The following is a 17,191-nucleotide window of genomic DNA, read 5'->3' on the forward strand; positions in this document are numbered from 1 at the left end:
ATACATATACTATGAATCGGACATAAAATAAAGCTATAGAATATAATATACATTAAATTTTGATTCAGCAGCAATATTTTGGAATGTCTCCAGAATAAAGGATAAAACAACAATCCTATTTAGAACTCCAAGCCTGAGCATAAATACATGGTTCCAATTTCCGTAACTCCGTCACCCCCACTCAATAAACTTGAGAGAAAATATTATCTTCAGTTCCCGGTTTCCTGCATGAACCTGATTTAAGGTCCGTTCATACTACCACCGCATTTGCGATGCGTTGCTTTGCGATGCCGATATATCGATTACTTTTTGCCGCAACTCAACGCAACTCGTCGCACTTCCAAGTTAAAATGTATTTAACTTTATTGCGATATCGCAATGCAGTAGTTTGCAGTACGATGCAGTAAGTGCGGCAACGCAACGCATCGCAAAGCAACGCAAATGAGGTGGTAGTATGAACGGACCTTTAGACCTCCAATTCTAAAACTTTACATGCTATTGTTGTCATTTTGACACTAAATTGTTAGGAAATAGTAGTATTCTGACAATCAGATTCAACGACAATGCGTTCTACCCATGAAAGAGGTAAGCTCATTTTCCTTTACAATATTTTGCAAAGAGATCAACATAAGCTTATCGTAGACCGGGCGGACATCCGAGCATTGCACTTGCTAAAATTTTGTGGGTGTCAAGCGGTCATATGATGTGCAATCCCATCATGTGTATGCACCCAGTGATGCGCAAGTTGTTTACAAACACACAGCTTGTCTTTACTGGTGCCCGACCTGTTTTCACCGGCTTCTGGATGTCGTGACATCACCTATATTCAACTGCCCAACCCTAGCTTGCGGTGCCAATCAGTTGAACCAGAAACAGATATGCAGTTTTATGTAGCTTAAAATTACACCTAAACCTTATAGCTAGCAACCCTTCTTCTCAAGGCTTATCAAACATATAATGATAAAATACTGTTACACTCATGGTAAAATATACTGGGGGAAAATAACTGTTATGAAGAATCCCTTTTGAAGTACATACATAAATCTATGCATATGATAACACAATACTTACATTGTTTCAATGTAAAACCTGCATAAAATTAACCAAAAAAATAGAAAACAAAAATCAAATTTGTACATCTAATATTGACTTCGTCAAAGACTTGAAGAATCTTCATCCTCAAAGGCTTGAAACAGATTCACCGGATGGTAGGCGACCTTGTTTGACCTCATCGGTGAATTGCAGTTCATAGGTCGCGTAGAACACTTACAGGTACATCTGAAGCACAGAAGGGCTATATTGCACATTAGACTTGTGATGAGTACAGTTAGTAATATAATGCAGGCAATTACATACGGATTCTCCCATAGGGATATGTAGGGCACAAGATGCTGCTCGCTTATTACACTATTGGCAAGACACTGGCCAGCTGAAAGGTAAACAAACAAACAAAAAAACGAACATTTAAACATTTTATTTGGTATACAGTTTCATACTCGATGATATGCTTGATATTCAAACACAAGCTTCAGTGGTTAAATTTGACAGTCAAACCCGAAACCCTATATGTGACACGATCTGGTCCATGGGGGCCAAAGGAGGCATTTTAAAAAATTGAGTTACTGTAATTATTACATTTACATACAAATATGCTATCATTAACTGAAAACACCAAAGGTCTAGCATACTTGGTTCTAAAGTTGTGAAGTTTTTTTATGTCTATTTTGTTATGTATTTTTTTGTTTTTTTACTCCAGACCATATTTTTACCTTTATCTGTTTCAAATTTGCCGCCTTTGGCCCCCATGGACCAGATCGTGTCACATATTACAAGTTTCAAATTTTGTAACCTATGTTCATAAAACTCAAGTTAAAGCTAATAACAGGCCTTGCCGTTTGAGGTGAGCGATCACTCTTGCTAGCCACTGCTCGCCTAAACTCAATTTCTAGTGAGTGATTTTCCACTCGCCATAGACACTAAATATTGCTCACAGCGAATCACCCAAAATTGAACTACATTCAAGATTCAGCACTTTCGATGTATTTGATTTATCATAATAACTTTGTCTTAATCCCTGCAAACGAAAGAGAGGGTGTCAACAGTATGTAAGTGTTACCTATTGGTATGAATTATCTTTTAGACCTAGAGAGTGATACAACCACTACATACTATAGAGTGATTCAGTTCTGGGAGTGATTCGTCCGCTCGCCTTAATCTCACGAGAACTACCCGCCGATTGGTCAAAAAGAAGTTTTCATTATCAATTGGACCAATCAGCAACGTTTTTAGAATAATTTCACCACATAAAAATATTGGGGTGAATTATTTGAAAAGCTCCATTCTGATTAGTGATTAAAGTGAAGATATTACGTAATTGACCAATCAGAGACAATGTTAGATAGTGCTCAGGGGCAGGTAGTTCTCAGGGGTTAAGGGTTGACCGAAAATTGATAAAGATGGTCACTCGACCATATCGATCTCTTCAGCACCAGGTGTTCATATTATTGTATATTTTGCATCGCAATAAAGCCTTAAAGGTCAGTAACATAAGTCCAATTACATATCTGACTCGTGCATATCATTGAATATACACAAGCATTCACAGCTGGTATAAATTCAGTCATTCTTCACAATTGCATCAAGCATTATCATAACTGTCTAGTCTGGACTATGCCAAATACAATATAGGGATGTACAAGCAACACATTTAAATTTTATTCATCTCATAAATGGCACAAATTTTTTGGTTTTTGTTAGCGCACACCAGTCACATGAAGCACAGCTAGTGTAGGAGGTACTGCACTCAACTGCTTGCATGCCATTCTGTATCAATTGAATCCATGATGTTATGAGTCTTGCCATATAAGTCGAACAAAGTATACCTAGTAATTTAAGATGCAGCTCTATTTCATGTTAAAAGTTCAATTTCTCACAGAAAATTTTAAACTGGGTCAATTTTGTTACAAAAGTTGAAATTTATTACTTTTGTGAATTACAGTGAATTAAGTCATCAGAATCACTCACCTTGAAGCAGATTTGCATAGGCTGTATCATTGTACATATACGATATATTACACAGTCCTGTTATATGGTGGCAGGCACACGAGGTATCCCCACAATTACATTGCTCACGACAACCAGGACCATAAAAGCCATACGGGCAAACTGAAAGAAAATAAACATCAGTGTAGATTATCCATGCAGTAGTGGTACCAAAGCTCAGTGTTTTACAACTTATTTTGTTGATATGTGCTTTGGATGAGCCCTCGCCATTTAAATTTTGGTGCAATCAATTTGCACTGACTTTTACGAGTTTATTTTAGTAAAAATATGAATACCGTACAAAAGAGAACAATATATAGAATATGGTGCTAGGATGTGGAAAAAAACTCAAGCGGGCTTGAGGAGCCACAGACCCTTTACAACAAACAATATTTGTACTTTATTTTTACATTACTGAATTGCAAGGCCATAAGAGATGATGATAGAGATCTGATGGTATCGGATGCCCTGGTAAAGTTTAATTTAAAATGTGTACTTGATTACTTTCTGTGTTCAATGCGTTGTGCCAATAACAGGCGCTTTGCACACAAACCTTTGTAAAGCTCACGCTTAACAATACAAATCATTGCCAATAGGTTTGTGATAAACCCAGTGGTAAACCAAGAGGATTTACCATAGTGTTTAATACACAAGGGCCATTTCTGAATCCATACTCTTTGGTTTATCCTTTGTGCAAAATTGCACGGAATTTAGCCTAGCACATAAATCTGCTATTGCAGGATTATACAGCTTTATTCCGTAAGTTGCTTAATTCCTCAATGGAGTCTTTACACTAGTCTAACTCATGAATATCTTACACAAAGCATATAACACTCTTTGGGTCTTTTGTAATCACTCACCATGTCCTTACCAACAAACAGAATGGGCTATTACAATTTGAATCCGCAATCCCCCCCCCCTATCAGGAAGACATGGCCTTAATCTTTCACACAGGAATACCGTAAAACCTTGTCTACAAACATATAGAGTGCTTCTGATGAAAGGTAAATTAATCCAGGCGCCATTATGGAATTTGAGCAAATAAATTACAGATCCAAGCATATACAAACAAGTATTATTGTCAGACCAATCTATTGTATTGGCATATTTACGCATGTATCGTATTAATTTAGCTTTCATCAAAAACACTATATATGCTTGTAGACGAGGTTTTACGGTATGGGGTTATCTGAATAGGTGACTGCATTTGAAATCTACACCCCCTGTGTGGGAGATTAAGGTCATGTCTTTCATAGGTCATGTATAGATTTCAACTGGAATAGTCCAATAGTGCTGTCCTGTGTGATCACATGCAAACCAACAAACAGACATCTATAATTGACGACTGAATTACAAAGACTAGTTTGCATCTGACGTCAGGGCAAAAGCGCAGCGTGATTGGTCACCAACCTGCGCAGTACGGCATTTTTGGTTTATTTGACAGGACGTCACAAGCACACAAGTCTTTTTAATTCGGCAGTTATAAGCAGGGACAAGCGATTAATGAAAGAAAGTTCCGCGCAATTCCGCGCAATTTAGGAATACAAGATTTGTACTGAAAAAAAAAGTTCCGAGCAATTCCGCGCAATTTGCTATTTTTTTCCGCGCAAATCGCCTGTCCCTGGTTATAAGACTTACTTTCATCACAGTACTGGCCAGTGTACCCAGGCATACATGTACAATCCCCTGTCAGAGGATCACAATCTCCTCCATGTTCACATAAGCATTCACTATGGCAACCGTTACCATAGGTACCAGGGCCACAGAGTTGAGAGCAATATGGAAACTGGTAACCAGCAAAACATTTGCAGCCATCTGAAAAAAAGTCAAACATCCATGGACATGTCAGTGATTTGCTAATAGTTTAAGGGGGCACTACACCCCTCGATAAATTTGTGTCTATTTTTGCATTTTTCTCAAAAAATAATAACACACTGGTAACAAAAGCCAATTCACTTGTGATTGGTTAGTATTTTAATTATTGTATCCAAGGTTGTGCGTTTGCAATGTAGTTTGAAATATGCGATATACGGTCATGGTTGGATCGCATACAGCTGTTAAAAGCTGTGTTCATTCAATTGAAATTTCTAGTACATGTATAGGTAAATAATACTATTCAGCTCAAAGTATGAAAGCTAAATCACTGGGTGTGAAACATACTGCAGAACAAAATTTTGCAACTTTGCTACAATTGCAAATGCTAAATATAATTGTCGGTCGCAACACATAGTATGCACGTGCAGGACAAACGCATAAAATACATTTCCGAGAAAAACCGGTTTGAAGGATATGCTACTAATAACATAGTCAGTACTCCTCCAATATTATCTCTCAGTGGACCAATTACATTTGAAATTGAAGTTAAAGGATTAAACTATTAAACTGTAACTTAAATAGTTAAAAAGGAATAACTTTTACATGATATATCTAGCTCTAAACTTATACGCCACTATGTGAAACGGAAGATTTGGGGATTTCGGCGGATTTTTGAAGCGTAAATCGCACGACGCCACTATGTGAAACAGAAGATTTGGAGGTTTCAGCAGGTTTTTGAAACGTAAGTCGCACGTACGCCACTATGTGAAACGGAAGATTTGGGGTGTTCGGCTGGTTTATGAAGCGTACGCCACATTATTGAAGGATGATGTGCCTAAATGTCATCAAATCCGTTTCACATAATGGCGTATGATGATCGTACGTCAGTTTGTGAAACGGAAGATATTGGATACTTACGGGATTGTTTTAACATAAGTCAATTAATTAATTAACGTTATTTATTAATTAAGTATAGTTGAGCTTTCTAACTTGGTATACTTGAAGAACTTGATATATAAAACCGTTGGGCCAAATTTCATAAAATTGACCAAAATCACCGTACGCCACTATGTGTTGCGACCGACGAATTATGTATGTTGGATAATTCTGGGTTTTTCCCAGAATAATTATTTCATATCGGTATACCTTCATGAAGATTTCAAATTTATTATATACCTTCAGTACAGATTCCATGGTGACTGCAATTCCTTGCCCCACACTGTAACACCTCGCACCCAGGACCTCGCCAGTTACCACGGCACTGACACTCTCCCAGAACACACTGGCCATGACTGTTACAATCAGGTGGTGAACAGTCTGCTTCGTGGACACACACTACGGTTGAGACTTGACGAGCACAACGGAAGGCAGGGTCTGAACTGTATGGTGGAAGTAAAAAGAACATATACTGAAGAATTTGACAACACAAAATCTTGATTGAATCATTGAAACAAAAACAAAGTAAACAAAACAAAAATGAACAAAGTAAACAATAAAAATCAGATTAAGCCAAATAAGGAAAAAAAATAGGAAATATGAAAAATATTCAAAAATGATGGCCTTCTAAATCTGCATCATCATGATTATTACAAAGTTCCCTCCTAGTACTCCTCTACCTCACAGACTGCAGAAGAAGCTGCTGTCACACATTGGCAGAAATGGCAAATTTAATACAATCTATTCCGCAGCACATAAATCCGCAACACAGAGTATAATTATGCCATTTTGTCGTCCAACAAACTTTTTTTTTTTCAAAACAAAAGATAATTCTCACTTGTATTGCGCTGGTTGTCAAAACAAAAGATAATTCTCACTTGTATTGCACTGGTTATCAGCCCCATTGCCAGTGCAACACACCATGCTATATATCAGATAAACACTGTTATCCGATACATAGCATAGCGTGTTGCACCTTTACACCAATCATTTGCGACTGCCCAAACAAAAAAATCCACTTAGCGTATTTTGGTATTGATATTATTATATTAATTTTATGAAAGAATAACAACATTAAAATTTGACTGAAATCATATATTATGTCAATAGCTATTTTTTTGCCCGTTTCAAGAGTAACAAGAGCACCAATGGTGCTGTAGCTCATTTTCCCTAATTAAATATGCAAATTAGCTAATTAATATGCTTAACATTTGAGTATTTTTTGTTTATATCAGTTACTTTGTACCAAGTTTTGAATTTCTATGATCTTCACACAAAAACCGATTACACCTGTCTCACCTTAATATAAAGCAGGGCCAAATTTTTACGAGCTGCATAGTCAATAAGATAACAATAATGTTAATTGGACCACTAAGTACTTATCTTGGAGACAAACAACTGGGTGAGAAGGAAAACAAGAAACAATTATATTGAGGGTTTAGGACCATACACTGCAAACCCAAAGTGCCTATATTTCAGCAGATCCTCTAAAATTGGTTTGGCAGTAACAATGAGGGATTAATTACTAAGGGACCGATCGTTATTTACGGCAGGGGGGAATGGGCGTTTTGGAAAAATATCGACACAAAATTTAGCATTCCCCCTCGCGTCGCTCAAAATTTTCGCGTTCCCCAAGTTATCGCAATTTTCTCCATTTAAAATTTAACAATCCCCCTCCTGTATTTCAGGTTCCCCCTAAAGACCCCAAAAAAATTTTCTGTTCCCCCTAAATTTTCCCATTCCCACTCTGTCATAAATAACGATCGCTCCCTAAATATAGGCACAAATTTAGACCACTATTTGGGGAGTATACAATCCAGAAGATCAGACCTCAAATGTAGTCTGATAAATAGACTCAAAATTAGACACTATAAGCCCAAAACAGCATAGGGTGCATTTTACACATGGGTGGTTCTGGAATAAGAAGCAAATGTGGGTAACATTATGGGCTCTTATAAATCATTGCAAAGGAGCAATTTCCAGTTCAGTGAATTGCTAGCAAACAATAAGCATGGATTTCAATGGTGATGTTATTAATAGTATTATTTGAACAGTAATTTTACATATAGTTGTACAACAATCAACATTGAATAATAGTTAGTGATCTTCAGAAAAAGTGTAAAACAAACCATTTGGGCTGGTAAATTGGGAGTGAGCTAGCAGACCATGAATGTGTCTATAATTGTTTCCATAAGTAATTTTGTCCAGTTTAACAAAGGCTAATACTCTATACATATCTAATCTCCAATACTAGAAGTTTTGCTGAATTTAGACGTTCTGGGTTTGCAGTGATAGCTGCTCCATAGACATTTGGGTCATTTCTGCATTCTATATTGTACACATTTTACACCTGGCAGCTATTGCAGATAGGGTTTTCTTGCCCTAAACCCCTAATGTGTACTTTATCTCTTATATACAAAATAAAAAAAACACATAGGTAGGGTTTATGCAATAGCTGTCAGGTGCTTTATTTTTAAGATTATGTACAATATAGAATGCAGAAATGGTCAAATGTCTATAGGGTAGCTATTACAGATACGACCTTCTCAATATCATTACAACTTTCAAAACATGTTTGCCTGACCTAATTAAGTGTAGTTAATTAGCTCTCAGTTTATTTACTCAGTATTTTATAACTGCTAAGCCTTTATAGTTGTTTACTGGTCCCCCCAAAACCTCCCAATTGGAAAAATTACACATTATTAGCACATAGTAGCACCATTGAGTTATTAGCTGGCCTTGGTGCTATATCTATGGATTTGCCAATTTAAGGCAAAGCAACCCTGAAAAGCAAACATTGAAGGAATAAAATTCAACATCTCTTTTACAAAATGAAACAGCATCGCCAGATCAACGAGTTTCTAAAGTGTTTATAATATGATCAGCACCACAAACAGTCTGCAAAGGAGACTATTCTCTGAAATTTGGTAAAAAATTTCGGAACAAAATGCTCCAAAAATCACACTTTCCGTCCGAATTTTCCTAGATAAATAAGTAACAATCATGAACGATCATGCAAAGATCGCTCCCTCAAATTACCAGCTCCATTGCTCAAACGATGTAGCAAGAGAAAGTAAAAAACATAGAAAATCTAGACTACGACTATAGTTCATTTGCTGGCGCAAATGAGCTAAAAATGGCCAGTTGGTAATCGTAGATTGTCATACAGTTCAATTTATGTGTGTGGACATTCATTCAGGTAGTAAATACAATAAAAATTTAAACCAGAATCAATTCTTCTGGACTTTGCCTGGACTTCTAAAAATTTGCCACTCATATTTCAAGTCCAGAAGAATTTATTCTAATTTAAACTTTACATAAGAAACCAACAATGAACATTATCACTTACCAATGATCTGAAGGATAATTAGCCACTGTTCCATTGATAACAAATGTAGCTGATCCACCACCATCAAGATTGATGGCATTAACTGCACCATGTTTGAGTAGAAATTGAGCAAATTCGTCCAATGTTACTCTGCAAAGAAATAACAATTTTGGGTTTTAAAATGACATTTTATTTAGAAGAAAAAGTTATACAATATTCTTTGCATAAAATCCTAACTCTAATCATTGAATAATATATTCAAATGCTGATTGAACCTGTTCACAAGGCATATATTATGTAGGAGCTGGGCTTTTTTTACCCTATGGTTGCCAAGTTTTGGCTCCTGGTGTGTACAATGTTTTACATTATATACCTCATATATAGATTCCTGTCATCTGATTGGTTGAATGTGTAGTCATTGAATTAACTATGCCTTCAAAATGAACTATGGACCGGTCCATGGAAATGAACTATGGACCGGTCACGTGCGTCCCAATCAAACTGCGCAGTCGCAACATCCACGTATCCATTCGGTATATAAAACAAATATTGACTGCTTTATTCGGCACATGGTTAAGATTCAATTTTGAATAATTGTTATGTGTTTCTTTATAATATATCAATTTGGACCAAAAATATTATTTTGGCAGAGCCAATTCTTGATGGTTACCCCAAATATATTCAACTTTATTACAGCCCTGGTGAACGGCACTAACACAATTATGATCTCGTCTGTAATCTAATTTGTTCAACGGGTAATAAAGGTCATTGTGGTTCAATATAGAATGGTGTATATACTTGTAGGTGGGCATGGCATCTTTGCTAAGTGCACTCAGCTTATTGTCAGCTTATTATGAAGAAGTTTATAGACATAAGATTGTTAATTAAAATTGCTGATTATAATCACCCTCTGACTGTAGTCTGTCCATCTACTTGTGCTATCATTAGTCGTCCCTCACGGTCACTGGCCAAAGCTGTCCTTGCCGAGATTACACTAAAAAACTTATTTATAGAACCTGAAGACAGAACAAAACAGTTTTGTTATAAAAAACTTATCATTAGGATTTGTAGATTGACCCTAGATTACATATATCATCTTGTTGAAAGGGGTTTCACGCTACTCTTTTTGAAACTGACAACAGCTTAACACCCCCTCCAAAGGATGGAGTACTCTCACAGTTCATTTACCCAATTCTGAATGAACCATGTGGAGAGAGAGCGGAATTCTGAATTTAATCTGCAAATATTGCCAATTAACTTCACACCTTTTTCCAACCCAATACCACAGCATGTTATCACTGCCGGGAATTGAGCCCGGGACCAGAAGCAAGTACTCTTACCACTAGGCCATGCTCTACCCAGCAATCTGGCCAAGGGTACATTCCTCTAGGATCCCCTTACCACCCATCCATTGACACACATGGTACCAACCTGTTTCTTCCGTATCTGAACATTCAGCTTTCATGCTTTCTTCTAAATAGACTTCCCCATCTCTCAGGATCCAGCCGACACCACCAATGAGCTGCACAAATGGGTTCTCTGTGTCCAATACATCTTCTTCAGTCAGGTACCTGTGGTTGGAAAGTCTTATTAATAATGGGGTTACAACAGTGCTGGATTGATCTCACCAACCATACAACGCATTGTAACTCAAGTTTACAAACAGGAATAATATATCAGCCCGGACATTTGTCAAAGTCACCTTGGTTTCAAACTCTTCAAAATTGTATGTTTATTATAAATTTGAACTCAACTATAGCTGAGAGTACTAAATTAAGAGAGGCGCTACTTCGGTCGCTAAAATGAGGACAGCGTGAGAGTAAGAGTAAGAGTCTGTTTGACAAAGGTGATTGTGAATATGTAATGATATGAATGAGCTATAATATGACGTAGCTACGAAAAGGATGATTGACAGCGCCGTATATGGTTCATTGGGTGGAGCCATTATGCCCATATTAGGCTGTTGTTGTGCAGACGTCACGCTCTGTGAACGGTACAAAAAGGTGACTGATAGATCTATTATGGATTGTGCCACAGGTCTTGTCTTCGGAATCGGTGTAGGCAATTTGTACAGAGTGCCGCCACTAGCCTGACTATAGTCTGCTTGTAATCGGCAGGGAATTGTCAGGCTTTACCACTACACCAAAAAGTAGACCCACGTTAAGAGGGATATAGTTGCCCTATCTAGTTTACATTGTGTGTGTTTTTAAGAGACAACATTATAGGACTTGGATGAATAATTTGTGATGCTTAATCTGACAAGATGTCACAAGACAATTCTCAAAATAAAATAAGATATTAATTCAAAACATACATTTCACTAAAACCCTGAAAGTCAAAATAGAACTTGCTCAAAAATATAATTGACATCAAGCATGTTGCAACAGTACATTCACATCATTATATAACTCACCCAAAGACAAGAGTGCCATTCTTTCTGATCCCAAAATGTGCATTTTGTATTCCATTTGAATTTGCCACCAATCTCCCATCACTGACGATATTCCCATAACACTCTCCCGTATGTGTATTGAAATACCCTGCATTGGTTGCCACTAAGCACTTCCTCTGCTCCGCCGATTCCTCAACAGTGGCACGCCTCTTCGAGTCACACCCACCGACTTCAAACGGCTCAAGCACCGAAAACGTTCTAAGAGGGTTGTTTATGTAGGCTATATGTCCAGGTGATACTCTATTGGAGAAGTCGTCAAAGAATCTTTTGACGGTTACGATAGGAAGAGTTACTTTGGCAATGGAGTTGTTGGGATGATTGTAGGAAGGTTGACTCTGGTGGGTGACATTGCCATATTTGGCATTTTGGCAGTCCCTAGTGTGTCTGTGCGAGTGTGGTGATCCGTGATATCCTTGTTCCACATATGGTGTTATAATATCATCAGGAAACGTGCTGAAGGAAATCAAATTGAAAATCGTTAACCCCATGGACACTACTGCATTTCTTACAGTGCCTCTGATTGGTCAATTACATGACATACTCATCTCAGTCCCAATCAAAAAAGAGCTAAAACTCTTACCACTGTTAGCCTTAATCCCTTTAGTTAGCCTTGGCTCGAGGCATCATCATCAGGGCTCTGGGATACAGGAATAGTAATTTTATTTTGCTTCTCAATTTATTTTTATTCTGATCTCTGACAGTATGCCAATTATACCTGCACTGTAAATATCAAATTACTATACCATTTTAAACACTGATGTGGCAACGTCCACCTACATGTAGAGTACTTTAGAGAGGCACTATTTCCATCGCAAAAGTGAGGACAGTGTGAGCTCAAGACCTTGTGTAAGAGCTAGGTGACTAATCGCTAGCTTGGCCATCTGCCTTTTTGGGGAGACGTCGCCGCAATAAAATCGTCTTTTCTCATCTTTTCTGAAGTTGTAAGTAACTATGGTACATCTCTTTCATAGAGTTACCTTTTAAAACAAAATGTATGGTATATTTACCTATTTAGAATTGTTTTTATAATTTATTACCGTTTTAACCATGGTTTAACTCAGTAATTCTCATTCGTTGTGCACAATGATTGACAGCTAGCTGCAAAGCATGCATATCGGTGGTACAAAAAGGTGATCGTGTAATGTGTATCTGTATGGTTTATTACGCGCGAAGGGCAGTGCACAGATTGCAACTGTCCTCTGATCCTGACTGACCTTGTTCATTGTTCATCAATCCATGGATAGCCACATTCCATCAAAAATGAGCACATCAAAAGTCAGACTCCCACATGTGGATGAATGATAGGATGAGGAAAATGTGTAATACTGTAAGAAGCGCGAAATCTATGACAAAGCCCGCAAAACTGGTGATATTGCTACGTGGGATAAGTACAAAGACATTAGACGTAAAAATGACACCGAATTAAGGAAACTTCAAAGGAAATACATCCGCGATGTCTGTGATACCCTTGAAAGCATCAACAATACAAAACGTACCCTTTTGGAGATATATAAAATCTCTCCGCCAGGAGGTTTTTGGTGTTGGTCCATTAGAACATCTGGGCAGCATAGCATCCAGTGCCAAGGAAAAAGCCGAGGCTTTGAATGCCCAATTTTGCTCGGTCCTCACCGATGAAAATCTCCAAAACATCCCCAACTTGACTCAAAGTACTGTTCCTGATATGCATGCCTGACATAATTGTTTCAACTCCAGGAGTTGAAAACTTTTGAAGAACCTTAATGTCCAAAAAGCCACTGGACCCGACAACATACCAGCCAAGATTCTCAAAGAATGTGCCGCTTCCATAGCTCCAATTTTGCAAAAGATTTTGTAAAAGTCTTTATCAACCAGTGTTTTACCACAGGACTGGCGTAATGCCAATGTTTTGCCAATTCATAAAAAGGGCAATAGATCATCACCTTCTAATTACCATCCAATCTCTCTCACAAGTATCGTCAGTAAACAATTGGAGCATATCATTGTCAGCAATTTAATGGCTCATTTTGACTTGTAAGTTGTACTCAATACTCAGTGATAAGCAACATGGTTTTAGACGAGGGACTCGGGGGGAGATCGTGTGAGACTCGACTATCAGGCCTTGTTAATGACTTAACTCAAGTGCTAAATGTCCATGGTCAAATAGACCTGTGCATCATGGACTTTAGTAAAGCATTCGATGTTGTACCTCATCGCCGTCTGCTTGCTAAACTTCACCATCTTGGAATTAGAAATAATATGCAAAATTGGATCCAAGCCTAGGTATACATGTATACCGCCGTTCTTCGGAACGGCGGTATACTAAAGCGTGGCAATAATTCTTCAGCGAATATTGTCGGTTTTCACTCATTGTTCACAATGTGACATGCACAACAAATACAGCCCCCGAAATGGTCTACTTTTAGCGCACCTTTACTCCGAAACAGTTTAGTCAAAGTTAAAAATGCGATCCCCAACCCTTTGCTTACCTTTTGACGAATTTGCTGTAAAATCCGCTCGCTCTGTGTTGAAAAATGTCCGGTACTTGCCCGGTACAAACATAGAAATGGCCACACCGCTTCAGTCCTGGCAATGAATATTTCTTGCGTAAATCCAATGGTTCCAACGTGGTCATCACGATGATAGTCTCCTACACAACCAGATTGTGTCGGCCTGACGTTCGTCGATCCTAATCGCTAAAGTGAGGACAGCGTGAGCTCTTACCTGCGTAAGAGTCTGTTCGCTGATTGACAGCGCCGTATATTGGGCGGAGCCATTATGCCCATATTAGGTGCATATATTACGGCGGACAGGTTGCGCTGTCCACTGACCCTGACTGTTCTTCACGTAGACAGACTGTGACCTGGGTACATGTACAAAGCAGGGGATGCGACTGCGAGCCGCCATTTTGACACGCGGTATCTACTCTTCAGAAAAATTACTTTTGTTGACGTTTTATATCAAACAATTTTCGATAACGGATTTCTACTAGGATTTCAATGTTTATTAATGAAGGTACATGTAGTTTTGAGGAATAACACGGGATGTTTTGAGTTTTATTACAACTGGTGGTGTAGGAAGGCGAGTGAATTCGGGAATGAGGCCGGAGATTGAGGTTTTGTTGTTTCAACGATCCGATAGTAGGATACGAAACGTAGGCTAATAATTTCTAATGACGCCATGTTTACATGAAAACATTAGCTGGTGCGAGGTCAGTGTCGTTGAATTTGTTACCTAAATTCCTTTCAGGATATTCTGATTTCACTTATTTATAATGTGTACGAATGTGCTCCATACAAACTCAAAAGTATGAATGCAAGGTGTTACTGCTGACAATAGAAACATTGTTGCAAAGTCATTGAAAACAGGTATGTACGTGAGACGTTCTTTCCCTGAAACGAGATACAGGCCAGTAACGCAGTCTGATCCAAGCCTTTCTTTCAAATAGGATCCAAAGAGTCATCATTGACAGTGAATTTTCTACTAAAGCGCCAGTTGTTTCGGGAGTTCCTCAAGGCACGGTTTTGGGGCCTCTGTTATTTCTCGCTTACATAAATGTGACCCCTCGCCACAACTGAGCCCGGAAGTCGCCAATCATCATTTTTGAGATATTCAACCAAAATATTCTGCTTAAAATTAGCTTTAAAATGATGTATATTATGTCTATAGTACTTGACATTTAAGTAGTGAAAAATCAATAAAACAGTCAATAAATCCTTTGTTTCCTGTTGTTTATTGTTAAACTTGTTCAATGGAGCATATCTCAATAGAGGCACTGGCGACTTCCGGGCTCAGATAATTTGATCATATATAGACAAATTGACTCTGTTTAAAATGACTGCAACACCCTCCAAGATGACATAAATTCCCTCTGTGACTGGGAAGCTACGTGGCAGATGAAATTTAATATAAGCAAAGTGCTTTATTATGAGCATGACCCATAAGAAAACCCCCTTGAATCATCAATATTTCATGGGTGAATCGCCGCTTCAGGAAGTGAACCAGCACCCTTATTTACACTCTCAAACGACCTCGCATGGACAAAGCATATTTAAATCAAACAGCTACTTTAGAAGGCAAACTAAATGCTCGGTCTCATCAAGAGAAAATTGTGGAACAGTTTATCTAAAACAAAGGAGATCGCATATAAAACTCTTGTTAGAGTAGACCCAAGTTGAAATACTGTATATGCCAGCCAAATCTGGGACCCCTACCATAAGACATTAAAAGATAACCTGGAAAAAGTTCAAAGGCGTGCTGCAAGGTTCGTGAAAAGTGACTACGGACGCACGAGCAGTGTCACTAAAATGCTTCAAGAACTTAGGTGGGACACCCTACAACTTGCAGGACTCATGATAAACTCATTACCATTTTTAAGAAAACACACAGACTCATCCCAAGTAATATTATTCACCTGTATTCATTCACCTGTTCTTCAGGCTCTGGAAATAGGGTTGTTGCCCTGTGATGCCCACCCAATTTCATCCTATTATTCACTGCATGATAAATGCAATATTAGTCATCGAGTCCAGGTCAGCAAATTCCCTTCTGGCACCATACGCACCCGTTCATCTCATAATCTCAACTATAATGTTCCCCAATCAAATAAAGACTGCTACAGGAAATCCCTTTATCCATGCACCATCCCCCAATGGAATGCGCTCCCCCCCGGACGTTAAGACAGCAGCTAGTCTGTGCAGATCTTCAAAACCAAGCCACCAGCACCAAAAATTGCAAAGCACGGTGCGGAACCTGCAAGTCAACAGCCGCTTCCGGGGCGTTTTGTGCAGCAACCACATCAAGATCAAGATCAAGACCTGCACGGTTTGTCGTACTAAATAATATCCCAAGTGAACCCCACGGGTCCACGGATGAGTTCCGCAGTCGAGTGTGGGTGGGGGCGGGCCAGACAAAAATCAACTCGACAACAGCAGATCACTTCACTTCAACAGCCAATCAGTTTCAAGTGCGACTTTAATATACTCTCGTAAAAGGAATACAGCTACTGTATAAACAGTGCATGGAATGGATGGGACATCCAGGAATATTATTCCTTTGGTACATGGTAAGCTTACTTATTATTATCATAAGCTTACCAAACATGAAAGCGACCCTCATTTAATAACCCATTTCAATGAAATTCCCGTCACCAAACCTAAAATTTTATTCCGTACCATATTCTACAAAGACAAACTTACATAGACATTTCTTCTTTACATTGTGTCATTGTCCAAACAAGAGATATCAACAAAGTTTGCCATATGGCGAAGGACACTTTCTGCCACATGTAGGCTGCCATTTTGTCGATGGATGATTTTTGTTTTGATATTGATTTATGGTGTTTCTAGAAATTCTCGATCTATTATTTTTGGTACAGATGAGTACAGATTGGTCCACTTGACTGTGACAGGCCCAGCCTCATGGCCTGGGTGGGTGACAGGCATTTTGATAAAAAATCAGAAATATTTTTTGAATAAGTCCAAATTTTTGTTCCCTTCCTCTAGAGACGAGACGTTGTGCAGTATCGTAAAGAAGAAGATGAAGAAGAATCAGTGGCAGCACCCCGGGGCAGCACCATGAATTTTTCTCAGGTTCTGGGAGGCGGATTGGGGGGAGGGCAAAATCAACAAATATTGTGCAAA

General features: G+C 38.4%; 1 protein-coding gene across 1 annotated transcript; it reads right to left on the reverse strand.

The window, feature by feature from the left end:
• Nucleotides 1–453: 453 nt before the first annotated feature.
• LOC140136063 (N-acetylglucosamine-1-phosphodiester alpha-N-acetylglucosaminidase-like) lies at nt 454–16,955 on the reverse strand. The gene is made up of 9 exons (XM_072157768.1): nt 16,748–16,955; nt 11,535–12,026; nt 10,553–10,692; nt 10,029–10,137; nt 9,143–9,271; nt 6,034–6,236; nt 4,681–4,857; nt 3,025–3,165; nt 454–1,429 (listed from the first exon to the last, which is right to left on the reverse strand). Exons 1-9 carry the CDS (start codon nt 16,846–16,848, stop codon nt 1,155–1,157), a joined length of 1,767 nt encoding a protein of 588 aa, XP_072013869.1. The 5' UTR covers nt 16,849–16,955; the 3' UTR covers nt 454–1,154.
• Between the last annotated feature and the right edge of the window lie 236 nt (nt 16,956–17,191).

This window comes from Amphiura filiformis, chromosome 16 (genome assembly GCF_039555335.1).
Source record: "Amphiura filiformis chromosome 16, Afil_fr2py, whole genome shotgun sequence".
Lineage (NCBI taxonomy): Eukaryota > Metazoa > Echinodermata > Ophiuroidea > Amphilepidida > Amphiuridae > Amphiura > Amphiura filiformis.